The sequence below is a fragment of the Cotesia glomerata genome, linkage group LG4, assembly GCF_020080835.1.
Source record: "Cotesia glomerata isolate CgM1 linkage group LG4, MPM_Cglom_v2.3, whole genome shotgun sequence".
NCBI classification, from domain to species: domain Eukaryota; kingdom Metazoa; phylum Arthropoda; class Insecta; order Hymenoptera; family Braconidae; genus Cotesia; species Cotesia glomerata.
Genome location: NC_058161.1, coordinates 24,735,487 through 24,763,086, shown reverse-complemented (window position 1 = coordinate 24,763,086; position 27,600 = coordinate 24,735,487). Strand labels below are relative to the sequence as shown.

Below are 27,600 nucleotides of genomic sequence, written 5' to 3'. Positions count from 1 at the left end.
ACCTCAGAAGCTTCGACAGGTTTTCGAGGTCGTAAGAATTCTTTCCCTTTCGTCTGACCCTTGTAAAATCCTTCTATGACCTAAAATTTTTTTCTAAAATATTTCTAGAAATAAATTAATATATTTAACTAGATAGATAGACAGTAACGGGCTTATTTATGACATGTTTAGGATCACTTTTTGGAGACATCAGATGCTGATGAGCTGGTCGACGAGGTTGAAGTCAACATTAAAGCATCTACATCAACAGCCACAAAGGTATTAAAAACACCTACATTAACGGTTCGAATTCCAATAAAAAAAAAAAAATCATCGAAAGAGGTCATCAGAAGGCCTAAGATCACCAGTCATACCGCCACACAATAAAGAGAATGAAAATAACAATCTATTAAACAGTGACAATGAATCGGAAACCAGTAATATGAATCGAAAAAGCCCACCAGACGATCTGGGATCACCAGCTGAAACTTCGGAGGATGGTAACGAATTGAGTAAAGACGAGGAAGTGAGTGAGATGAATGATGATGAAGAGAATCCACCAGAAGATCTGGGATAGCCAGCTAAAACTTCGGAGAACCGTAACGAATTCATTAAGGACGAGGAAGTGAGTGAGATGAATGATGATGAAGAGCATTCACCAGAAGATCTGGGATTATCAGTTAAAACTTCGGAGAACCGTAAGGAATTCAGTAAGGATGAGGAAGTGAGTGAGATAAATGATGATGAAGAGCATCCACCAGAAGATCTGGGATTACCAGCTAAAACTTCGGAGAACCGTAACGAAATAAGTAAGGACAAGGAAGTGAATGAGATGAATGATGATGAAGAGCATCCACCAGAAGATCTGGGGTTATCAGCTAAAACTTCGGAGAACCGTAACGAATTCAGTAAGGACGAGGAAGTGAGTGAGATGAATGATGATGAAGAGCATTCACCAGAAGATCTGGGATTACCAGCTAAAACTTCGGAGAACCGTAACGAATTGAGTAAGGAAAAGGAAGTGAATGAGATGAATGATGATGAAGAGCATCCACCAGAAGATCTGGGATTACCAGCTAAAACTTCGGAGGATGGTAACGAATTGAGTAAGGACAAGGAAGTGAATGAGATGAATGATGATGAAGAGCATTCACCAGAAGATCTGGGATTACCAGCTAAAACTTCGGAGAACCGTAACGAATTGAGTAAGGACAGGGAAGTGAATGAGATGAATGATGATGAAGAGCATCCACCAGAAGATCTGGGATTACCAGCTAAAATTTCGGAGAAATAGGTCGGAAAATCTAATAAACGAAAACGAGGATTAAGGTTTACAATAAGAAAATGTCACACTGCTCGTAGAGAAGAATGGTACTGCAACACTTGCGAGCTAGTAGGAATGACAAGGATGACGAAGTGCGCAATTTGTAACAAATTATCTCACATTAAATGTTTTCCGAAAAAAAATCCCGGGCGTCGGGTTTGTTACGGCTGCTGTAAAATTAAAAAAAGGCCATTCGGCAGCCGAAATGGAAGTAGATTTCATGATGAATAATAAAAATACTACTAGGGTTGCATACGAAAAAAAAAAAAAAATAAATTTCTGTCTGATTAAACAACAATGACGTCAAAACGAATGCAAAAGTAAAATTTCATTATATCTGTCTGAGAAAGTAGCTGATTTTTGGCCTAGACTGATAATGAGGTACACAAATTAAAGCTTATTTAATAAGCTTTCAGATACCATTTATAGAATTTTGATAAGATATCGCGTTCAATTGTAATTGCACCAAAATACGGTAAAAGTGAAAATTTTTGCGATTTTTGAAAATGTTTGAATTGCTATTATTCCTAAACTATTTAATTTGGAGAAATAAATAAGTACACAAATTGAAGCTTATTAAATAAGCTTTCAAATGCAATTTACAGAAATCCGATAGGATGTCGCGTTCCATTGTTATTGAACGGAAATAAGGTAAAAGTGAAAATTTTTTGCGATTTTTGAAAATTTTTGAATTGCTCTCACTTCTAAACTAATCGACAGATTTGGCTCATCTTAGAACTTAACCTCGGAAATCGTCCTAAGAATAAGTATGTTACGGTTTATTGAGATCCGTATAGAATTACGAGAGTTAGAGAAGAGACAATGCCGATTATATCGTATATATATATATATATATATATATATATATATATATAGCATATATATATATATATATATATATATATATATATATATATACATACATATATAAACTTTTGAACCATATGCATTTTCTGAATCCGCTTGACGAGCTGAGTCGAAATATAGCAAAATTTTTCAAAAGTTCCGTCATGAGGACCAATGCAATAGTTAGATTGCTATGAAATCTACTAAAAATCGGACTCGAAAATAATGAGTTTTTTCGTTTTACTGCCAACAAACACTATAAAATATATACTTTAAATCAGGTATATTAATTATTAAATTTGAGCTTCTAAATCTAATTAATTAAATGTAACAAAAAAAAATAAGTTTTTTTCTATATTGAAATAAAAATTTTAGGTCTCTTTAATAATTGAATTGGATTTTGTTTTTTTTTTTTTTTTGGTTTACTGCTAACGAACAGTATAAAATAAATAGTGAAGATAAGGTTTATTAATTATTTAATCTGAGCTTTTAGATCTTATTATTCAATTGTATTCAATAAAGATATCAAGTGTTTTTTCTATAAAATAAATAAAAATTGAAAGTCTCTCGAATAATTGAATTCAATTTTTTAAGTAATTTTGGTTAACTGCTTTTTATCTAATGTAGAATTTGAATCATCTATTTCAAAGGAAAGCTCACACTTCCCGTACAAAAATGGATTGATCACTCATTGATCACTGACTGATCAATCATTGATCACGGATTGATCAACAACTCATCGTTAATTGATCAATAATTGATCAGTCAGTAATCAACCATAGATCAATGAGAGACCACTCAAAGATCAATAACTGATCACTCTGAGGAGAATAATCTGATAGTGATCAATCAGAGATCAGTTAGAGATCACCCAGTGATCAATCAGCGACAACCTATAGATCATTCGGAAATCGCATAAAAATCGTCCGATGTTTAAATGAAAATCACACAGTGGCCATTTAATTATCAATAAAGGATCGGACCTTTATGAAGTAATCATTACTGAATATATAACTATAAATACCATAAATAAATACAAGTAATAGCTGTAATAAAAAATATTATCAAGAATACTTTAAATAAATTTTATTTTCAGTATCAAGAAATTTTTATTTTTTTTGCTACAATTTAATAACGAGGTTTAAATTAAATTGAATCTTAGTTAAGGAACGTAGTATATACAGCGTTATAAAAACATTAATTTATTGCATGTCGTCACTTCCTTCTGGTACAGTTATGTACAAATTGTTTTGGTTTCGAAAATCTTCTACAACATAACAAGGACATTCAATATTGTTAATCGGAACTGCTATTATATTTTTTAGTTTTCTACATAGAAATATATTATCTAATACTATATTTGGAACCACAGAGTGAAATGGATTGTATGTAAATAAAGTTTTTAAAACTGCAAAAAATTGTGACCTGTTAAAACATTGGTCGCAGAATTTTTGACAGTCACATTCACATAATCCCACAAATATTTGTATTTGTCCTATTTTATAATTTCTTTCGTTGAGGCGATATTTTACAAAACTCGAGTTTGTTCTTGGATAATTCTTTATTACTTTTTCGGTCCTGATTTGATTTTGTTTTCGTTTTTGAGCCAAATAATCTTCCGAATCATACAATACTCCTGATTTGAAAAGTTTATTAAATATTATAAATTTCTTTGTGTTGGCCAATACATTGCCATTCTCAAATGCAGTGAAGTAACAAGCTGATATGTACGGTTTGATTTCGTAGGTTCCAGCAATATATTTTTTTTCAGCAATCAAGGTAAGTTTACGTCTATTTCTACTTGCTAATTCTAACTTATTACAAAATGCATTGATTTTTGTGCCAGGTCTCAACGTATTCAATTTAGTATCCGATAAATTAAAATATAACGTTACTGCTGAGCAAATCTGCAACTGCGCATATCTTGTTCCGTGAGCTAAATATTTCAAAATACCATTCAAATTTTCAAAGGGGTAACATGATGACATTGTGAGAGGTCCGAGTTTTTTGACTACGTCCACGAGATGAATCAATTGGTGTAAATTACAGCTCATATGGCGAGTACCATATAAATCTTCAAATTTTCCAATGAATTCGGTCAAAGCCCTCGAGCAAATTTCCAGAGATTCTGGAGATATACTTTTTGCATGCAAAGTTGCAATACTATAAACTAAAAGAACCATATGATTAAAATATATTGGATCCATAATGTCGTGCAGAACGGGTAAGCAATAACAAAGAAGAAAAATACGAAATTCAGAAGCTTTCCAGTATTTCAAATTGGACAAAGATTGAGGCAGTCTTGGAACTGTAGATGGTGGAAAAATCAAACGTATTCTCTTGTCTACTAGTTGAATTTGAGAGTGTAGAGAAGCTTTGTGAGTTGACCATTGTTGATCGAACATTATGGTTAATAATTTTTTTATAACACCTAAGTCAACACAGTGCATTGTATCAATCGCTGTCGTCTCAATAAAATTATAACAAATTTTCGAAAGAACTGTTGGACCTTTTACACCTTTTTCAGGAATTAAAGTTTTTAGAGTTTTTTCAGCTCTCCGGCATCTTGTCCTTCAGCGAGTGGTTCTAAGATGCCATGGAACTTATCGGGGCCTCGAAAGGTAACAAATGATAGATTTTGGGTGACAAATAATCTAAAGGCATAATTTTTTAATAAATAGGTTGAATTGCATCCAATGAGTGATGTCTACATTGAATCATGCGAGTTAGAGTACCTCAAAACCAAATACACTTATGACTCGAAAGAAATGTCGAGACAGATTTTCAAGAAAGTTATTGGGACAGACAATCTACTAAAAATGAGCCGCACGGGTGGAAACGGGTGGACACGGTTGCCAAATGATGTATTAACTGCTGTTTACGGTAGAGTTAATTTGCGTTACAGATCAGTTTTCACAATAATTAAATGCTCTTTTCGAAAAACTATTTCCAGATAATAAAATAATACATGCAATAATTTAAATAATATATGTTTCAGGTTTTATTTCAAAGAATGCTCGGCCAAAACTGTCAGCAGCTGAATTTGAACGGTGTGTCACCCTCATGTTTACTTCCCTGAGACCTGGACAGCAAAAAAAGTAAAATCAAATAAGAAGAAAGTACTGATTAAGCGGCTGGCTGAATTTTTTTTTTATCTTTCTATTCCTCTTCTTTAGAAAAAAATATTAAAATTTTTCGTGTTTTACTGTGATCACTGTATGCACCTTATAATTTTGTTAATGGTTATGTTCTCAAAATAAAAGATCCATTTATATTAAGAATTTTTTTATCAAAGCAGTCGCTACGTGATTCCTGGATGACTACTAGATTATCACTGATTGACCACTAGATGATTGCTGATTGATCTCAGAGTGATCTCTGGATCATCTTTAAGGAATCATCAGGCAATTTTTATCCCATCACTGGACAATCTTTATGATATCGCCGAGTGATCTATAGATTGTCGCTGATTGATCACCGGGTGATCTCTAACTGATCTCTGATTGATCACTATCAGATTATTCTCCTCAGAGTGATCAGTTATTGATCTTTGAGTGATCTCTCATTGATATATGGTTGATTACTGACTGATCAATTAACGATGAGTTGTTGATCAATCCGTGATCGATGATTGATCAGTCAATGATCAATGAGTGATCAATCCATTTTTGTACGGGCTTCTCAAACTTTTCATTACTGAAGCACTGAATCTCATACTCATTAGAATCAACTTCGATAACGTTAAATTTATATCGTGCACTATGATATGCAACTGAGCAGTGGCCGTAAAAGTTTTTTTTTTTGAATATTCTTCTTTTTGCATTTCAATTGTAAGTGGGCAGTAAATTTTCCACTCGAACATTATTGACTTCAAGAGACTTTTCATTTCATTTATTTTCCAAAAATTTTCATCATACAGAGTTTCCGTTAGTACTCTTATGCCATTGACTCTATGACAATAGTTAATAACTTTTTTGTGAATTTTACTTTTGAAAGGCGATGTTTTTGTTATTTCTGGCTCTTTATTCTCATTGTGTCGATGAATTCTTGACCATCATCTTGCTTAGAATAATCACGCTCTTGATCACTGTTATCCGAAGGACTTTCCTGTTCACTTTCTGTTTGGGCGCATATTCGTAACTCTTTATAAGGAAGTTCAAAATTGTAATCACTACTACTCCCAGTAAACACGTTTACGTCAATGTGACGTCAAAATGACATTGGGCTATGTCAGGATTTACGTAAGATACAAGTCACGAATGAGTCATATATGACTCATTATTTCACACTTCTTGACGTAAGATTCTGACGTAAAAATATGACGTAGTCATGACGTCAGTATTATGTCTCAATGACATTTATGACGTCAATATGACATACCTGTGATGTCTATATCATGATAATGATGTCATTATGACGTAAAAGTGATGTAAGTGATGTAAGAATTGTACCTCAGAAAAATATTAAAAAAATTTCTCAAAAATAAAAAGATGGCAATTTTGAAATTAATTATAGTGTTGTGGACTTATTACAAAGTTTGAAACACTAGTTATATGTTGATACTTGATGAAAAATCCTGAAATATGCTGGGCTCGAACTTGGGTCCTCACGTATCGAAGTCTGGAACGCTGCTCACTTGTCCAAGTAACGGTTCATGTTACGAAGTAAATAACTTATGTGATAAGCCTTACATGACGAAAATGCTTATTTCATAATTTTTCTGAGATTAAATGTATTTTAAGAGCTGGAATTGTATAAAATTCAAGTCTAATAATTTATACAATTTTATAAAATTTCATTAAACTCATGAAATTTTATAAAGTTCTATAAAACTTTGTAAAAACTCTTTATAAAAGGCTCTCTAGTGAAACTTGTGGTAATGAATAGGCAATTTATAAATTTTCATAAGAATTGATTGAATCTTACACTTTCAAAAATTTTCGTCTAAAAGCGGACGCAGAGAACTTTAGACTCTCTGCGGACACAGAGAACTTTCACAGAGTGAAATTTTTTCAGAGTAAACGATGTATCCGTGTCATTTGAATATTTTTTAATACTTATTGATTTCTCAAGACTCGAATTTTTTTTATTTAATTTTTCCGAAAATTTAGTATTTTTCATTTGGATTTTTCTTCTTCAAAATTTCAATTCTACAAAATTTAGATTTTTTAATTTCAACTCTTTTAAGTATACCATTTTTTAATCTATATTTCTTTTAAATTTCAATTTTTTCGAAATTTGAATTTTTTAATTTAACATACTAACAACATTATGAAACTTGATGTACACAGTAAAAAAAATTTTTTTAATTTTAATAAATATTAAATTTACACTTAAAAAAGTTAAATATTTAACACAAAAATTTTTAACACTAAAGTTTTTGACGCAATGACGCAAAATTTTTTACTGTGTAAAATACTATTAGTCTCGTCAATAACAATCATGGAACTGTTTGAATTATTTCAAATACAATGTTTCATAAGTAGCAGCACTAATGTCAGAAAATTATTTTTCAAGTAATAGTGCAATATTTAAATGACTGACATTTAATTTCTTGACGCGAAATCATAAGAAATTATATGTTTACTCGCTTGACGGTTTAAAAATTTAGAGTTCATGCCACATAAATTGAACTCGGTATTTTGTTATCAGTTTCACACCAAATCATTTATACTGAATGAAGTCGAAAAATATTTTTACAATGGATAAAAGTGCCTAAATTCATGGAAAAAAATATAAGTGAGAAACATATGCAACGAAAAAAGTATTTCTTGCACCAAGAAAATTTTGACGGAGGCTGAAGTTATATTGGAGCAAGAAGTGTTTTAGTGTCAAGATATTTTGACTTCATTCACGAAATTTTCAGTCATCTCTAATATATTCTTAGTCCAAAGAAATTTACCTTTGAGTCAAGATTTTTTTTCTGCAGTGTATGGAAACATACAATCAAAGATATAAAAAGTTTATCTCCCACATGTATTTAATTTGTATGTTTTTTTCTTAAAACGTAAATGAAAAATATTTTTGTATGTTATTTGCTAATATGTTAGATATATTCATTAATATTATAAATTATAAATTTTTGTTATTAAGAGCGGACTTAAATTTGCAAGGTACCAGCTTAAATCAGCTGTTTACCTCTTTCTGATTCTTACTAAATTTTAAACCAATTTTCACTAATATTTAGCGATTAATTGTAAATTAGACATCTTATTGAAGAAGTTTTATATTTGATAAATTTTGATCAATCGATAATATTAAAAAAATACATCCCCCAAATTTTATCAATATTATGGAAAATAATCGTTTGTCACTGATTTAGAAAATGACTTTCAAATTACGTCAGTATTATGTACAATTGTGACAAATTATTGATGTTAAATAATGACTCACAGATGGTATCGGTATTACGTAAGACCGTGACTTGTCACTGATGTAAACACATGATATTAATCTTACGTCAAGATTACGTACAACCGTGACTTGTCACTGATGTAAACGCATGATGTTAAACTTACGTCAAGATTACGTACAGCCGTGACTTGTCACTGATGTAAACGCATGATGTTAAACTTACGTCGTTATGACATACAATGATGGCATTAATGTTACGTAATATTGTAGTTTATATATTATGTCAGTTGTACGTAATATCTAACTCATTTCCGTTACATCATAGAGAAGTAATAAACTTACATCAGTATGATGTCAAAAATATATCATATATTTTTACATCATAATTGGATTACAAGACAGGTCAATTTTACGTCATATTTACGTAAAATATTGTGACATTCCTATGACTTATAAATGACGTCATATTGAAGTCATGTGTTCACTGGGCTATCATTAACTGAACCATCTAGGCTTTCTTCATCGCTTTGATTATTTTTAGTATTATTACAATTTTCCTTATTAATAGAATTGTTTATATTTTTGGCATCATTTTCATTCAACGCCATATCTGTTAAAGGTTCTTCTACCTCTTGTGTAACGTTGTTTGCATACATTATTAATAATTATATATTACTATTTTTTTATGACGCTGAAATTAGCAAGCACTAGATTATTTTTTATTTCTTCAAAAACAAAATAGTTATAGAATATTATTTCAGTAAATCTCGTTTAAAGTAAATGAAATCACACAAAAATAAATTTATTTCGCTCTAATTTATTTGCTTAGAAAAATGAAAAAATTTTCAGATGTCTCAATTTCAGTATCATTAATTTTTAATGTAAGAATGAAAAAAGTACAGTTAAAAAATTAGATTAAAAATCAAGTTCATGCTGAAAAAAAGTTTTATCGTATGTTTGCTTTTTTTATGCTGAAGTTTTATTTAATCAATTACCTTTTACCAAAATTAAATTATTACTTTTTAAAATAAAAAATTACTTACACTTTTTAACCAATGTCGAGTAAACACAATTTGGATATTTGTTCATAAAAAATTTTTACACTGACAAGTTTTACATCATCACACTGTATATTTTGTAACTTTTTATTAGTTCACAGATATTTGTAACAATATAATTGCCATAAATTTTTAATGTTTGGTTAAACTGTTTGTTGCTAATTATAAATAGTTCGCCATGCACGTGACAAATGTATTTTATTTATTAGTGAGATTTTATTTTTTTACTCGAATCCACTACTATCAAAATATAAAATGATAAAAGTTTGTCGAATTCCTTCAAACATGTTGATCAATAACGAATAGAAGTTAAGAACAAAAAAGTCTTATTATATGTTAGCTAAAAATATTTATTGGTTAATCGAATATTTCACAGTAGATATCAATCACCATTTTGCTTTCAACACACACTATATTTCTTATTCAATACAGTTACGTTTTGGTGTTTTGTTATCAAAAAATCGAAAAGTAAAAATAAAAATAGTCATTTTCTAATCCTGGTTAGTTTAATATCGAAATTTTCCATATTCATTGGAAACAAAGGCCCTGATTCAATATCGGGTTTTGATTAAAGCGCGAAATTTAAATTGCTATATTTATTGAATAAAAATGATATAGTAATTGATTTTTGTAATTTTTTTTTAATTATAAATCAAAACAATTATATTTTTGTCAACTTCAAAGTAGGCATGGTGAAAATAGCCGATAGATATTATTTTTTTCATAAAAAAGATACTAAAGCGTAAACCGAATCAGTTAAAAAAAAAAAATAAAAAAAAAAAAGTATATCAATATTTTAAGTAAAAAAAAAATGTACCCAGTGAAATTGTCTGTTTTAAATTATACATATTTTTTGTAGACATAAACTATAATCTTCATATTAAATTTTAGTGTCTAACTATATCTCCAAATTTGCCAAGCGATACCCAAAACTTGAACACGTTGAGGCTGTATAATTTTAAGAGCACTCAAAGCTCTAATAAGTTCATAGACTAGTGATCAGCATTGTGATTTATATTAACGATGGCAAATTAAAGAAGTTTTATAGCTAAAAATTAGAGTACTTAAAAATTGTCAAACGTTTAGAATTGAATTATTTAGATTTATAATTGAAGATTTACTTTGTTATTTATAAAAAATATAACTCAAAAATTAAATACAAATATTTTTCATTCATAAATGAACATATGAAATATTCATAAAATTATCTTTTATATAAATTAATAATATGTTATATATATTTAATGTATTGTCAAATATTTTATTAGTTCAACTACTGCTCCCGGAGTGTTCAGCTACTGCGGCTTGTCAGAATTAATTGTTAAACTATAACTACAGTCAACGCTCTCTGTATTTGACTCGCCCGTACAGGACCATTCTCTGTATTTGACTCGTCCTTGTCCATAAGAGCTGTGTAAAATCGTCAAATACAGAGGAAGAATGTGGTCAAATACAGAGAGCAGTCAAATACAGAGAGGTCCAATACAGAGAGCGTCGACTGTACTTCAATGGTGTTTCTTGAAAACGTCAAAATATGAATATTTAATTACCTACGTTATTTAACAATAAATTCAAAATTGTATATATTTTCATCAAAACCACTATATTGAACTAACATTTATATCTTTATATATTACAAGTAAATTTAAATACGTTTTACTTTAAAACCTTTTCAACTACGCGTACTACGAGTACTTTTGCTTATTTCTTGTCAGTTATCTGAAAATTAGAAATGTGGAAAGCATGATATAAATAAGTGGTGAGTGTTAACATGTGAATATTAAAATTTTTATTGTCTGATGTTGAAAAAATTAGCTTAAAGTTAAATCATTTTTTTCCACATAGCGCATCATTTTTTGAAATAATTATTATTAATTAGCAACTGTCCTGAATTTAGATTCTTTCGTTTCATGTATAGAGCGTTGAAAACAACACCTCTAATTTTCTTAGATGTAAAAGCTCCCTTTCCACGACGGATTCCACCATCAACTGAAAGAAAATTATACCTTGAAAATATTTTAAAAATATATTCGTTAAATTATTTTTAACTACATTAGATAAGATTTTCAAAGTTTTTTTTTTTAGCTGGATGTAATTTATGAAGATTTTTAAGGTGAAATATAAAATATTCAGCAAAAAAAAAAATAAAAACTAATTTAATACAAAAAAAAAAATTAAATATAAGGTAAAAGCCCCAATAGATGATCATGTACTAGTATATGATCACTCCATGTATTTGTATATCTATATTTGTGAATATAGATATACAGATACATGGAGTGATCATTTATTGGGGCTTTTACCTTACGAATTCCCAGTTTTGGAACAAATTTCTTAAATTTTTAATGTAAATCATCCAAACATATAAATCGTGTAAAGCTTTAATTACTACCTATTAAGTTATTCATGTACCTATGTTATTATACGGATGATTGTTATTAGTGTTCCTTTCAGTAATTTTCCCATTTTTTCGAATAAATGATTTCCGCTTATAGTACTCATCATTTTTTCTCTCTTCTTCTTCTAAATACTCAATTCGGCTCAATATTAAATTTAATTCTTTTTTGTTGACGGTAATTACTAAAAGAAATTAAACACAATTAAAAATAAATTTCTGAAGTAAAATTAATTAGTATTTCTGCTAGGTTCTTAATTTGTATTTATTTTTTATGAACTGTTTTAGAATATAATAATACACTTCTATAAATATTTACTAATAATAAAATGACTAGGACTAATATAAATCTAGCTAAGTAATAGAAAATTTTATATTAGTTTAGCTTGTACTTTTCATCAATATTAGCTTTTTCATATTTTCTAATTTGCAAAATTTTTAACAAATATTGTTGACTTTTTAACATAGAGATAGGATAAGATATCTTTACCTGAATCATTAGTGGAATTAGCCATAGTATTTACATTTGTAATTTGATTTTGATCAACATTTAACTGTCTTTCATCTTGTTGCTCTAAATAGTTGATGCGGTCCAAAATTGACTTCAATTCCTGCTCCTCGACAAGGATCTCTAAAAAAAATCAAGCATGTATAGAAATAATTTTCTTAAGTAAAAGTTCTAAAAATTCATTGAAGGCTCTTAATATCTATTCATTTTTAATAAACTACACTGCCGACAAAAAGTTTCAAGACAACATGACAATTTATCAAAATAATTTTTAATAGTAAAATAAATCAAGAGGAAAGTCAAAGACACGATTGTACACCCTTTGTAAAGTAACATCGCATTTTCTTTATAGATCAAATTAATATTTTCACGTATCGTATGTAAATTAAAAAAAAAAAAAAAAAAAATATTCCGGTAATTTTCCGTCGATAGTGCATATCAGAATAATAATAATATACTTCTATAATAATTATTCACTATTAACAAAAGTTCCAAAGACTAATTTCAATCAAGAGAAGTAATTGAACATTTTATAGTAATTAAGCTTATACTTTTATAAATATTTGTTTTCGAATATTGTCAATTTTATAATTTTTTATACATTTTACTCTTTCTATTATATAGACCTTTTACCTGAATAATTCGAAAAATTAGCCGCTTTTTTCTGAGTTTTGTCTTCATTTTCAGTTATGATGTCTGCTTTAACGTTTCCATCTTCTTCCTCTAAACTTTTTACAGTATTTGACACGGATTTAAACTCTTCCATCACCTCGATGATTTCTTTATGAGTATTAGTAGATGATTCTGCTATAGGTGTTACAATAATCATTAAAAATTAAAAAGGAAAGAATGCAGATATAAACTATTTTTGAAAGTGGAATAAAATTCTATATTTTTCATTTACCCGATATGAATGATTAGATAATTTCATCGAATACTATTCATCAATTGTGTAAATATGATATTATGGTAAATTGTTTTGATCAGAATTAAATAATACATAGAAAAAAATAAGTAATAGTAATTACTACCTGAGATTACTTGCTTACGTATGCTATTAATTACGTACTTTTAAAAATAATTAACCTTATATTAGTTACTTATAACGATAATTACAATTAAATTATTCTCATAACAGTTATAAATAAAAAAAAAAAAATATTGTTGTTACCTCCATGTTCATTTTTTTGTTCCTTATTGGTGTCGAATACAGTCAGGTCAGATAATTTTTTTAATAAATCATCTGTGGGATCGATTCCGGCATCATTAACTGCGTTTTAATAAGATTGATTAATTATTTATGTTATTAAAAACCCAGATAATTATAAAAATAAAAGAAAAATTTTTTACTTGTCATATTAGAAATTTTAGAAACTAAGTTTTCAATTTGAATTTATATTGTTTCGATGATATCTACATCTATCGCCATTACAACATCTGAAAAATAAATATTTGAATTGAAATTATTTTTAGTATTATTATAATATTTTAATAATTATTGATTATATACTTTTACATACCGTCATTAATTTTCGTTATTTCTATTCGATTATAAGTTTTCTCGCGTATCATAAAACTTTCTATGAGTTTCTTTGTCCGGCATACTTTTTGGCTCAAAATTGAAGTATACCTTATGGAAAAATTTCTCTGAAAAAACTCTGAAAAAGTCTTGATAAGTCTTAATAAGTCTTTTTGGAAGTCTTACTTTTTCTGAAAAAGGCAGAAAAAGTCTTATCATTGGTGAATAACTCTGATTAAGTCTGACAAACTCTAAAAAAGACAAATATTCTCTGAGATTTGGGACTTTTGAAAAGAGTTATAAAGACTTAATAAGACTTTTTCAGATTTATTTAATTGAATAAATTAATCAGAATAGAGAGACTTTTTCAGAGTTTTCAAGTATTAAAAAGACTTTTTCAGCAATGACTATTCAATGAATTAAAAATACTTAAAGAAAAAATCACACTGTTGCAATAAAGATAATTCTACTAATGTTTTTTATTTTTTTTGTTTTATTTTATCGTAAATTTTTACTTACTGACAATTAATCTTCTTTCCTGTTGCACAGTAATAGAATATATTATATTTTGATTTTTTTATCGATTGAAAAAAATTGAATAAAATATTACACTGATAATTTTATAGTAATTATTTATATATTTTTCTTTTTGGTATATGTATAAACAAAACTGACTGTTGCAATAGTTATTTTTTTATTGCATTTGAATACACGTTATCGATTAGAAATTATTAAGAATAAATTATATAATTTTATTTCCAGCATGTTGGTTGTTACAATTAAATTCACACCAATACCATCGTATATTTAAACTCATTTAAGCTCTATGCTAATCTTAATGTACTATCCAATTATTACATTTATAAAGACACAAGTCTCTAAGAAATTGGTAATATTTTTTCATGACTTATTCTACAAATACATTAGTTAACTTTATCTATGTTAGTAAAATCAATATTTTTACATGTAATTTTATTTGGTATATAAAAATATAGCATAGAACATAATTTATTTATAAGTTAATAAATCACTAATTATCAAAAACGTTATTTTGTTTACAAAAAAATATCCTTAATGCTAATATTATTGACGCTACACTTACACACACGATTGAGGCATTTTTTGGCCAGATTTACTGAACTATTTATGTATAATTTTTTTAATCACCATAACATCCTGGTGGTATAAAAATCACATAATGTTTGTTTTTTACTGGAGTTAACATACACGGTTGCGATATCATTTTTGCTTCACAAATATTTAACTCTTCAGTAATTAAACATTCTTCAATATTATTTACAGTAACATATCGTGATGAATGGAAGTATTTCTTTAATCTTACTACTTCCTCAAAAAATATGTAAATTTTTTTTTCTCCTTTATCTGAATTAAAAAGACAAACGTTTTTAATTATTCCTATTTTTCCACTTTCCAATGATATTACAGAGTCATTTGTTTTTGCGCATGCTCGATAATTTTTCGATGTATATCTCTTGCCGTTGTAAATAAATCTATTAAATGATTTACATGTTTCAGATCTATTTACAAGTTTTCGCTCGTTATCATTTAAATTATAATTTGTATCTTTCCCAATCAGTATGCAGCCGTCCACTTCAAAAGTATTTTTCAATCGACCTGTCAAATTCCGTTCACAAAATTGAGAGAATTGATTGCTTGTATTAATTTTATTTTTCAATTGTGTTAATGCTTTCTGGAACATGTACCGTCTGACAATTTGAATAAGGATTTTATTGGGACTTTTTTGCAATTTCATCAGAAAGTGATTTTCATTTTCAAATATGAAAGTATTGTGACACCGTAACGGACCTAATTTTATTACACTTTTGATCAAATGTAATAATAGGTGAATATTATATGTCATTGCTTGTGTACCAAAATATTCTTCATACAAGACTACGTATCGCAAAATCAAAGAGTCAGCTGTATCTAGCTCATCAGAATTAATTCGATCAGATAATAAAATATGCATAGCTTCCACCAATAGAGCTAAATGTTCTAAATACTTCTGGGGAAGAATATCTTTTAAGCATATAAGTGAATAGAAAAGAAGCCATGATCTCCATTCAGTTGCTTTCCACATTTCCCGCTCTGTTAAATTTCTTGGGGATCGAGTTATACACGTAGGATGCTTAAAGTTTAAAAGTTTAATATTAATTGCTTCAAGTTGGTTCGGATTTCCTACATAGTAATCTTCACCGAATGAAGATATTAGAATTTCAGTATGCTGTTTTATTGCACCTAATAAAATAGCATGCATATAATCAGGTGACATCCCATCAACAATGTCAAAATAATTCAGATTTATTAATGGTGACGGTCCCCACACACCCATGACATCACTATCAAACTTACCAGCAAGAAGCATTTGTTCTTTAACTGATTCATTGGTTCGTTCTTTTGGAACAACCGTTGTTATTGGAAACTTTTGAGAGTTGTTCATACGCAATGTCGGATGCTCGCAGAATGTGCAACCGTAAGAACCATTATATTGCTTCATATTTAAAATTTTGCATCTTGCCACAGAATCTACTACGGCACATATGGGAATAAACTTGCTGGTTATTGTTTGTTGTTGTAATTTCCATTCTGCACCTTCGTCTGATAGTTTATTCGCTGCATCAACGAATGGTTGCAAAAATAATAACATATCTGGCTCTTCTTTATCGACCCATAAACCAGTCATAATCATGTACTTAGATTGTAGTTTCAAAGGCAGCTCGTTAATACTTGCATAGATCGGCCAAATAGAAAGCTTGCTGGATTTTGATGGTTGACAACCATCAGTATTGAAAGTATATGAAAAATTATATTTATGTGATAACGGGTTATTTGTTGTAGATAATTTTTTATATATCTGGCCATCACTCATACTCTGAAGATCATTGTTAATTTCATTATTTTCTTTATCTTGAAGATTAGCCAGAAATATTTCTTGCACTTTGGGATCTTCTAATATTGATTTCAACTGTAAGGAGATGTCAAACGTCAAAAAATATGAAATATCTGGCGGTTTCTCACTATTGTCGCAAATTGGACACTGTAATCCGTTTTTATTTAATTTATCTTGAGCGCCAAAGTAGTGATGGCAGTCCCTACAATATACATGGTAAACAAGAATATCTTCACTTAGTTTTAAACTTTTAAATAACTTATATTTTGATGACGAAACCACGTCATTTTCGAATAACGTATTAATCATGGATAATATCCCAACAATAGTTTTCCATGTTAGAGATTCTTCAACTCCTAGTGCAAGAGTCATCATTAGAGCTTCTCCCTGCGTGATTTTCGTACACTTACATAGTGGTCTATTGTAATCGTAACTGGCGTCTTTTTCCTCATCTTTTTGCTGTAAAAAAAAAAAAATAAAAATTGGTCATTCAGTTATTTTTTTTATGGTTTCTTAAATTATTTAATTAGCCGAAATTATTAAAGATATTGAAAGATCGTTGAAAATTTAAACAAAAATAAACAATAAGAGTTACTCTGTAAATTACTATAGAGTAATAGTTTTCAGAAATTTGTCGAAAGCATATTTAAATTAAAAAGTATTTATTCAACAAAAAAAAATGATCACTAGAATTTTTAACAAAAACATAATTAATACATAATTGTATATTATTCGCCTTGTATAAAGCTAGTTTTATTTCTCATAACTTTACAATTTTAATTACTTGAAAAATATTATTCAGATTACTTGAATAATGAGGAAGATTTCAGTACATCACTTTAAAAAATATTTATCTTAAAAAATTGCCATACATTTCTCAGCAAATGTATCTTCTCAAAAATTATATATCAAGCAATAAATTGATATTCTTTGATGTTACTGTCACGTGAATTATTCTAAACTAATAGCGTCAAGAATTATTAGCTTGTAGAACTAATTTTACGATATATTTTCACTTCATATGAATATTAAAGACCTTTATTTGTCAAATTTAATGTATTTCTAAGTAAATTATTGCAATATAAATTTCTGCCATTTATTTTATTAGTTGAATTACTGCACCTCTAACATCGATACAATCGAGACTAGGGGCCATTCACATATAAGTAACCTACATTGAATTAAATTTATTTTTTTTTTTTAATAAAAAATAAAAAAAATTTTTCAATTTTCTTAGCGGAAAGTTAACAAGCATGCTTGTCACATAGAGAAATAATTATCAAAGCATATTCTTGTAGACATATTTATACAATTTAATGGCAGTGTTTCTAATGTCTCTTAAAAACTTTTAGAGGTACAACAATATTTTTGGCCTCAAGTTAAAGAGAATACTTGCGGAAATAATCAAACAAATCTTGACAAATCAGAAATTGATCGAATTTGGAAATTTAAATAGTCATAGAATCATATTGCAGCATTAATTTCAATTATTTTTTTTCAATTATGCTTTGACAAATCTCAAATTATTAAAAATTTCTTCAGGTACTATTATTTGTGTTAAAGATATAAATTTTTTTATTTTTAAAAACCCAAAAGAAATATTTTAGCAACCCATGAATGAAGTATAATTATTAAATTAAAATAATTTCAGCAACGGAAAATTAAATCTACACTCAAAGAAAAAATTTGTTTTGAAAAAAATAGACAATGTCGTTAGAAAAAAATAATTTGTTACATATTTATAACAATATTATTTCTTAACTGAAAAAATCAAAATTTTTCTCACAGTAACTTACTAGTTGAAAAAAGTTTTTGTTGATTCAGAAATAAATTTTTATAAAAAAGTTACTGTGAGATAAATTTTGATTTTTTCAGCTAAGAAATACAATTGTTCAAAAATTTTAATTTCTTATTATAATATTGCTAATCTTTTGTAACATAGATTTTTTTTCACAATGTATAGCTTTAAAAACGATAAAATTTTTAAATAATCAAGATTCTCTTTCCTGTTTTGTATTATTTTTTATTTGAATTAATAGTATGATAAAGGATACTTTTTAAGTCATTAGATATAATTTTTTTTTTTCGACTCTTAATACCTAAGATTTTTTTTTCTCTACTTGTAATGAAAGTGACATAAATTTTAGAATGGAAATTGAATATTCTTGCTGGCATTAAACTTATATTGAAATGTTAATATTGATGTTATACTGTTTTTATAAAACTATAATCGTTTTGACTCCTTTTTTATAAAGAAAAAATCTCAATGTATTGATGCAACAAATTGAAAATGGTTTGCATACATAATTGTATATAATAATTGTATATAAGATTTTGATTTTTAATATTTGCTATATTATAATGCTATCTATCAAATTCGTCATTGTATATAATCATTAATACATAAAACTATAGAACTCTATGGTTATTAAGCGTTTTTTCATTTTCAGGTTATAAAAAAATTCTTAATTACGATTTTGCAAAAAAAAATGAATATTGAGTTACTAATTTATAAGTGCCAGGGTCCTGCGAAAAAATGCCCCTAACTAAATTTTATCAAAAGTCTCTATTCTAATTACTGTGATCGTTCTAACATAGCATAGCTCAAATATTAATTTCGACTGATTAAATTTCGTTTTTATCTTATGTCAACAATTTTTCGATACAGCTTTTATGCTTTAACAAGTAATCTACTATTTATTTCAGAAGCAAGTACTGTATGCTTTTGAAATAAAATATTCCTTACTGCAATTAAAAAGAAAAATAAAAAATAAAGAAATACGAAAAAAAATTCTTTAAAAACTCTAGTCTTTAAAATAATTGTTTTTCTAGAGTTAAGTAAAAACAATTCAACTTCTGTTACTTTTCGAAAATGTTAAGTGGTTAATGTACTAGAGTTTATCGATAAATTCGACTCATCTTTAAACTTAACTATGGATATATTCAAAATATAATTTTTTTGGTTCTTTCTTGACAAACTGAAACAGAAAATATTGATAATTGTTTTGAATCATTATTTCTAACCTAATGAATTCGTCCATACTGTAAAAAATTTTAGTGTAACAATTTACTCTGAGAACTTTACACAACTGCGTTAGTATGAAACTATGATAAATAATTTTTATGTTGTACAATTTTAAATTTAAAATGTACACCTAAATTCAATACTTTTTTTGGTGTAGCTTTTTTACCACACTAAATTCACAAATGTTTTTGCAGTGCAAAAATATAAATATCAATCGAGAGTGAGGTGCGACTATCAGGTTTTCGTGATTACATGGGGAGTAATTTAATAACTCAACTACCGTGCGAGCTACTGGATAAGTATTAAGCCAAAATTTTTTACACATAAGTAGATGAACAGGGGGACTTTACCCCCTCGGTAAAACAGATTGTGGGTTCTGATCCGAACTATTTACCGACAGGTGGTAAGTGATATTTGCGATTTTCGGTAGGTATCTGCTTTACCAACGGTCGGTAATTTACCGTCGGTCGATGCGTTGCCGGTATTTTTTGTCGACTGTCGGTGTTGGGGGGGGGGGTAAGTCAGCCATTTCGGGCCGACGTAAGTCCGCCATTTCTGGCCGACTCCGCCTCAGCCCTTTATTGCTATTTTGCAGTCGCAATTACGCCTTACTTTTTTGGGAAAAAGGAGGGGATTCCACCATTTTTTGGCTAACTTCGCCACAACTATTCAATTTATAAATCTTCATTTGGTTAGTGTATTTTGAGAGCTTCAAGTACAACTTTCAAACCATGGAGATAGATAATTTGTGTGAACAAGAAATTGCATTTTTACGGAATAATCACCCTTTCTGTGAGGATTTTGATGATCTAATAGAAAGATTTTTTGGTGATGTTCCTCCTGAAGATATTGGTAAATTTGTTAACTGGATAATTACATTGGAGAAAAACTCTAAAATTTTCAAAAGTCTTTTTGCCGATACATCATACATAAATTGTGCTGATAAACAGAATTTGGCAAAAAAACTCTTGGAAATAAATGAAAATGCTGAAAAACTTGAAAAGTTTTGCGAAGATTTTGATGATTTAATTGATAGTGTTTTTTACAACAAATCTTCTGAGTATATTGAAAAATTTATAAATGATGTCCTTGCATTAGAAAAAAACTTTGAAGTTATTAATAGTGTACGCATGGGAATATTATATTCAAATTGTGCTGATGAACAAAATTTAATAAAAAAACTATCAGAATTAACTGAAAAGTTTCAAAAACTCGAAGAGCGGATGAAGTAAACATCTGAAAAATCATGAAATCATTAATTAAAATTTTGAATCATACAAAAAATCTCAAAGTAATTTATTTAAGCAATTTCCTCCGTAACACTTTGCAGAAGAATAATATAAAAGACTGGTTTTTAAAAAAAAATATTCAGTATTGTTTCTGTGACTGACTAAAATTCATCTATATTTTTGTGATAAATGGCTGGAGAAATTATTGTTGATGTTCAAGGCTTCAAAAGGCCTAACAATTGTTTTGTGGTGAAAGAGCTTGCAGCAATTAGTGTAAATAAAATATTAGATCATTCAAATGTACTGTCTGTTAAAATATTCAAGCCACCTTGTAATTGGAGCGGGCTACCTAATAACTATAAACATATGAACTTATGGTTGATACGCAAGCATCATGGTATACCATGGGATAAAGGAGTCATACCTTATAATTGTCTTGAAGAAGTTCTCAATTTCATTGTGAGAGATTACAAATACATTTACGTCAAAGGCCACGAAAAACAAAAATGGATTCAGAGTATTTGTAGTTCAACTAAACAAGTCATTAATCTTGAATCATTAGGATGTCCATCACTCAGAAGCTTACCGAAAATTACTCATTTTATCCAACATCCAGAACTTGAACATAGTGATATCATATACGATGATTATCACTGTGCATTGGAAAATGTTCAGCGTTTAAAAGTTTGGTTTATAGAGAATTATTTATATTTTATTTAACTTTTGTCACAGCAGTTTATTAGCGTTTTTAAATAAATTGATGTATTATGATTATGAATAAAAAAAAGTTGAATACAACTCGAACCGTTTGTTTTCTTTTATACAGTTTCTAGAGAATAGTTTTATCATACATACTTGTCACGCAAAAAAAATGCATGATTTCATACAATTAAAACAGCAAACATTATTGTTGATGTCAAATATTTACAAGAGTAATGTTATTATTTAAAAAAAAAAAAGGAGTTAGACTTATATTTCCGGTCTATAATTTGACTCCATTGAGAAAGCTGTAACCTTCGAAAAAATGTTACGCATTTTATTTAATCGAAAAACATGAGAAAAAAATTGCCTTACGATTCATTGCGGTAACTTTTGAAAACAAGTTTTTATTGATGTAACTGTATATCTATGTAAATAAAAATTGTTGAAAAATATAAATTAAACAATATTGTGCAATACTAAAAATTTTGTAAAAAACATTTTTTTCTTTTTACAAAAAATGATGCATTTAGTAAAAAATATGAAGTTCTCAAAATTGATCATAATCGAGATCTTGATAGAAATTTCTCAAACATAAAAAACATCTGAGAGTGCATCACAATAATTTTAGACAAACGCAATTTTTTTATCTTTGCAACTCGATACTCCTGGAAGTGTGTATCTAACATGTGTTGTCAATAAGTTCTATATACTCTACATCTAAAACATGAAAAACATCTTGCAACGCATTACAATAATTTTTGACAAACACAATTTTCTTATCTTTGCAACTCGATACTCCTGGAAGTGTGTATCCGAAATGTCAATAAGTTCTATTTACTCCACACAGATACTCATTAATTGTCACATCTAAAAGTTTTGAGTGTATTTTTGCTCTATATAAATAAGTATAAGTGAACTATCCATCAAACTGAATCAGTTCATCAACGTGACCACGTGCATGCAAGTGAAAAAATTTCTGTCAAATTTCTGAGTGAATCCTAGTTTTTATTTTTTGTGAAAAGTTGTTTTTTTCACTTGACGAATCTAGGTGAGAAGAATTTTTTATTTTAAATTGGTCACTTGAAAAAAACTTATGTTTTTAAATTTTTTGAATAGTTGTTAAAACAAAATTTTTTTTCATTGAGTACTGTATAATTTTTTTACTGATTAATTTTTCGATTTTTAAAAGGAAAACTAACCATGGCCCTGCCAAATTTGAATGTGGACTTAATCATATCACCAGTTGAGTGGGAAATCGAATTGTCAAATTTTGTTTTAATGGATGTTATGAAATTAGCTTTACAGCGTCAATTTATTTTGACCGGTAACTTGAATGGAGCTAAAATAACCATTGCCGACGTCAGTGCAGAATCTGTGATGATTTTGGAAAAGACAGTTTGGTTCAAAGTTGATCGTGATTCATCAACTTTTCCATACATCATCAGTCGTGAAGAACTGTTTTCATCAGGATTCCAGGAACAGTTGGTGCAGCAACACCAACAATGTCAGCAACGACAGCAGCAGCAACAGCAGAAGAAGCCACAACCAATTGAGGTTATTTACCTCAGTGATGATGATTAGTTAATTATCATCATTGATTTTTTATATCATTTTTTTTTTTAAAAAACTTTTCTATCAAAAATATTATTCTATTATATGAAAGAGTTCATACATTTTATTAATATTATTGTATGTATATTTGAAAAAACTTTATTCATGTGTGTTAATCATATATTGGTACATGAAAAAAATTATATTTAAAAAATATTAATAAAAAGACAAAAAAATTTTAAATCTTATAAATTATTTTTATTTATAAAAATGGTTCCTATTAATAATTGCATACTTATCAATTATATTTATAAAAAGGTAAGTGAAAAATAAATTTTCTTTATTAAATTAGACGAATTAAAAAAATAGTTGTAAAAATTAACTAAAAATCTAATTATTGTAAGAATATGGTCTCTGATTTTTGATTGGTTGAAAAATTGGGCATGCGAAGCGTAAAGTTTAAAATTGTAGTATTTTTTAAACGTGTACAATTGTCTCATCAAGATAGAACTAGAATTTTAAACTTTGTGCTTCGCACGTCTAATTTTTTTAACTAATCAAAAATCAGAAATCATATTCTTACAATAATTAAATTCTTAAATAACATCACAAATATGTTAAATTCATCTATATTAATATACAGGATTAATATGTTAAAAACTATACAGAAACAATTATTATTTTATGATTTTTTTGATATTCTTTGTAAGCAAATGAAAATATTAAGTGCACTTGAAATAATGAAAATAAACTTTCAAATTCCATTTTAAATTTTTACAAATTTTGAGTGTTTTTTATCAATTAATATTTTTACATTCTCCAAAAGCATTCGGTTAGTTATTAAAAATATTCTAAATGTTATTTTCTCTCATCATCTTTACATGCTAAGTCTTACTATATCTATATCCACAGATTCGGTAGAATCTGGCGCCAAGTTCCGTTCAAATCCGTTGTAAACGGAGCGCCAGGCTACCGACTGTGTTTACTGTAAGCAGAACGGTATTTCGAGGTTGCAAAATTTTATTTAATTATATGGTTCTCCTTTTTCCAAAATAATATATTATAAAAGTAATTTATACTTTATTTTACTGATATTAATTAATTATAATCAATTATAACACTTAATTCACTTAAAATTATTAAATTTTATCAGCACAAACTATAGTAAGCCCAGAAATTTCGATCCTGACTTTTTTTCGATGGGGAATATCAGCGCCACAGACTAGATAAAATGAATATGTGTAGTAATCCTTCCTATAGACACGCAACTACAGTAAAAAGTGATTCATAGCTTGCATCTATGGCCGCCAGGGTGCACTGGAATTACATCTACATAAACTGTAGCTTTAAGGGGATAGTTTGCAGTAAAAAATGCAGTCAACACGAGATTTAAGTTGTTATCAATTGTAAATTTTCATTATAATTACAAAAAATACTAAAATCCGAACAAAAACAGTTTCACTGTAAAAAAGTCGCACCAAGTCCACGTTCATAAGACTATTAGGAAAAAAAATTTTTTTTTTCTTTACAAAAAGATACAAAATAAAAAAATTAAAAAATCCGAGTAACCGATATGATTGTTTATGATTTTCGGAAATTAAAAAAAATTTTTTTGTAAATTTAAAAATTAAAAAAAAATTTTAGAACGTACTTGGTGTGCGTCATTGTGTATTTCAATTTTTTTAAAGTCCTAGTAAATAGATTTTACGAATTTCATTAAAAGTAAAATATTTTGCAACCGCGCACACTAAATACGTTCTAAAATTTTTTTTTAATTTTTAAATTTACAAAAAAATTTTTTTTAATTTCCGAAAATCATAAACAATCATATCGGTTACTCGGATTTTTTAATTTTTTTATTTTGTATCTTTTTGTAAAGAAAAAAAAAATTTTTTTTCCTAATAGTCTTATGAACGTGGACTTGGTGCGACTTTTTTACAGTGAAACTGTTTTTGTTCGGATATATTTTATTCTCTCTACTTTATTCGGATATTCTACGTGTATCCCCACTCAGTGACATGCTACCTCACCTCATACGTTTCACCACCACTTCATCTAAGTTTCGTTCTGATGCATGTTAAAATGTATACCTTTATATACGGAAGTGTAACATTCGATTATCGATATATTTCAACCTTTGAATATAGTGCTAGCTTCTAACATAGTGTAAGAGTATATATCAGTATCAATAGCATATTCTAAACTTATTTATATTGTAAATTAATTATAACTTATGCGAAAAAAATTATACTAATAATAGTAATAATTAATTAAATAAAAGAATGAACAAAAGGTATTTATTCATATAGAAAAAGTTTATTATTGTTATAATTATATAGATACAAATGTTTTGTTTTTTATATTTTTTCATGAGTAAACGGAAGTTTTACATTAATAAAATTTGAAACAATGAAAGTGAACATCAAAATTTTATTTAAATTCCCACAAATTCAAATTGATTATATTTTCCACCAAGATAATTCAGTCCCAGGTGATTTTCTTTTGCATTTTTGATCATGTCTTCGAGGAGTTTTGGATCATCAAGCAAAATTTTTGCAACTCTGCTAGGTAAAAATACAGAGAACTCATTGTCAATTGATACAATGATAGTGTTTCCATATTTTGCTTTAACAGACTTGACATCACTGATTGCGTAAATATTATTAATTTCTAACTCACTCAATTTTTTGGATGGCAAAAAATCTTCACAACGACCAACAACGTTGACTTTTGAGTAATCCATAGCGTACTAGAATCAACAAATTTTCAATATTTTTTCCAACTAGAGAAATTTGTTCAACTAAATAATATACGTACTGATATAATTATTTCTACCACACAATGCAACTCTGAATGTTCAACTTATACAGTTCTGCTCAAATCGTCTGTCTTTATAGGATGATCCCCTCTCAATAAATGAAAAAATTCATCAACATTTCTCAGAATTATTTCTATACGCAGTAAGAAATTTGAGATTGCTGGGAGAAAAAGTTTATTAATAATCTTTGCAATTATTATTTTGCGTAGTATAAAATTCAAAAGAATTTCAGTATCATTTTAAGCAATAAGGAGTTTGAGATCAACAAGGAAGAATTCATCAACAGTCTCATTTATTATTTTACGCAGTATAAAATTCAAGATTTCAAAGAAAAAATAATAAATTAGTAATATTTATTAATTTTGAAGGATTCAATTTCATAACTTCCTGTTATTTATGGAACATACTAAATTTATTATAATAAATTAGTAATATTTATTAATTTTAAAGGATTCAATTTCATGACTTCCTGTTGTTTATGAGCTATACTAAATTAATATCTTTTGTGTTATTGCACATTTTCACATACATGATATATAAATCGTTGAAATACTACCCCTAATTATTCCTTAAATAGTACGTCAGCTTAGAAAAATTTTAATAACTACGCACTGGTTTTAGGTTTCTATAAATATTTATATAATTGAAATTATGGTTATAAATTTTTTTTTGATTATAAGCTTTTCATAAGTCATTTTAACCACTATATAATAAAGCCGGACTGTGAAGGTTTGTTCAATCATTGACTTGACTCGTGTCCTACAATCACTTCAGTGAAAAAAAATCATTGTTTTTCTGCCAAGGTGGAAAAGTGCATTACATTAATAAAAATATTTTATTTTAACTATAAAGATTGTTATTGCAAAACAATTTATAGCTACTTATCAATTTTAAAGTGTCAAATAGTTCAATAAAATGAATCAGTCTTGTGATCTCATCAAATCTCTCCAAAACTTGGTCAACTCAATAGCTCAATCATTTAATGATTTGAGAGAAAAGACAATGAGTGAAGAGTGTTGTCAAAGATGTTACAATGTTTGCTCTGAAACAATTGAATATTTTAATACTATTTTGATGGATCAGCAAACAAGTGTTCAAGTCAAAAGAAGTATTCAAGCAAACATTGTACTTTTGTGTTGGTATGCTCATCAATTTACCAGATTAAGTGGTCAAGTTGTTGGTGGTGATCTAAGTGCAAGAAATAACCTGATCAAGTGGCAAGACCTCGAGAATGCTTTTTCAAATAATATTAAAACTGGTTGTGTTGTAAATCGTGCCCATACTGATTTAAGAGAATTTTTAAATGACTCAAAAGATTTAGTTATTGAAAAAATTGGAAGTATGATGAGAAATGCTGGAAACCTCAAAGTTAATGTAGAAT

General features: G+C 28.1%; 2 protein-coding genes across 2 annotated transcripts; both read left to right on the top strand.

Moving 5' to 3' along the window:
* Window positions 1-4,713: 4,713 nt before the first annotated feature.
* On the top strand, window positions 4,714-5,284 carry LOC123264149. Its single transcript, XM_044727295.1, has 3 exons — window positions 4,714-4,770; window positions 4,831-5,032; window positions 5,148-5,284. Exons 1-3 carry the CDS (start codon window positions 4,741-4,743, stop codon window positions 5,249-5,251), a joined length of 336 nt encoding a protein of 111 aa, XP_044583230.1. The 5' UTR covers window positions 4,714-4,740; the 3' UTR covers window positions 5,252-5,284.
* A 17,511-nt stretch (window positions 5,285-22,795) lies between these two features.
* Window positions 22,796-23,431, top strand: LOC123264237. The gene is made up of 2 exons (XM_044727427.1): window positions 22,796-22,898; window positions 23,040-23,431. The coding sequence occupies exon 2, from the start codon at window positions 23,051-23,053 to the stop codon at window positions 23,429-23,431; it is 381 nt and encodes a 126-aa protein (XP_044583362.1). The 5' UTR covers window positions 22,796-22,898; window positions 23,040-23,050.
* Window positions 23,432-27,600: the final 4,169 nt, after the last annotated feature.

Bases quoted from the DNA above. Each gene is read 5' to 3' on its own strand.
- LOC123264149 (XM_044727295.1), top strand. From the start codon at position 4,741: ATGCCATGGAACTTATCGGGGCCTCGAAAG. The intron at 4,771-4,830 runs GTAACAAATGAT...TTTAATAAATAG, and splicing joins ACTTATCGGGGCCTCGAAAG to GTTGAATTGCATCCAATGAG. The intron at 5,033-5,147 runs GTAGAGTTAATT...TATATGTTTCAG, and splicing joins TGTATTAACTGCTGTTTACG to GTTTTATTTCAAAGAATGCT.
- LOC123264237 (XM_044727427.1), top strand. From the start codon at position 23,051: ATGGCCCTGCCAAATTTGAATGTGGACTTAATCATATCACCAGTTGAG.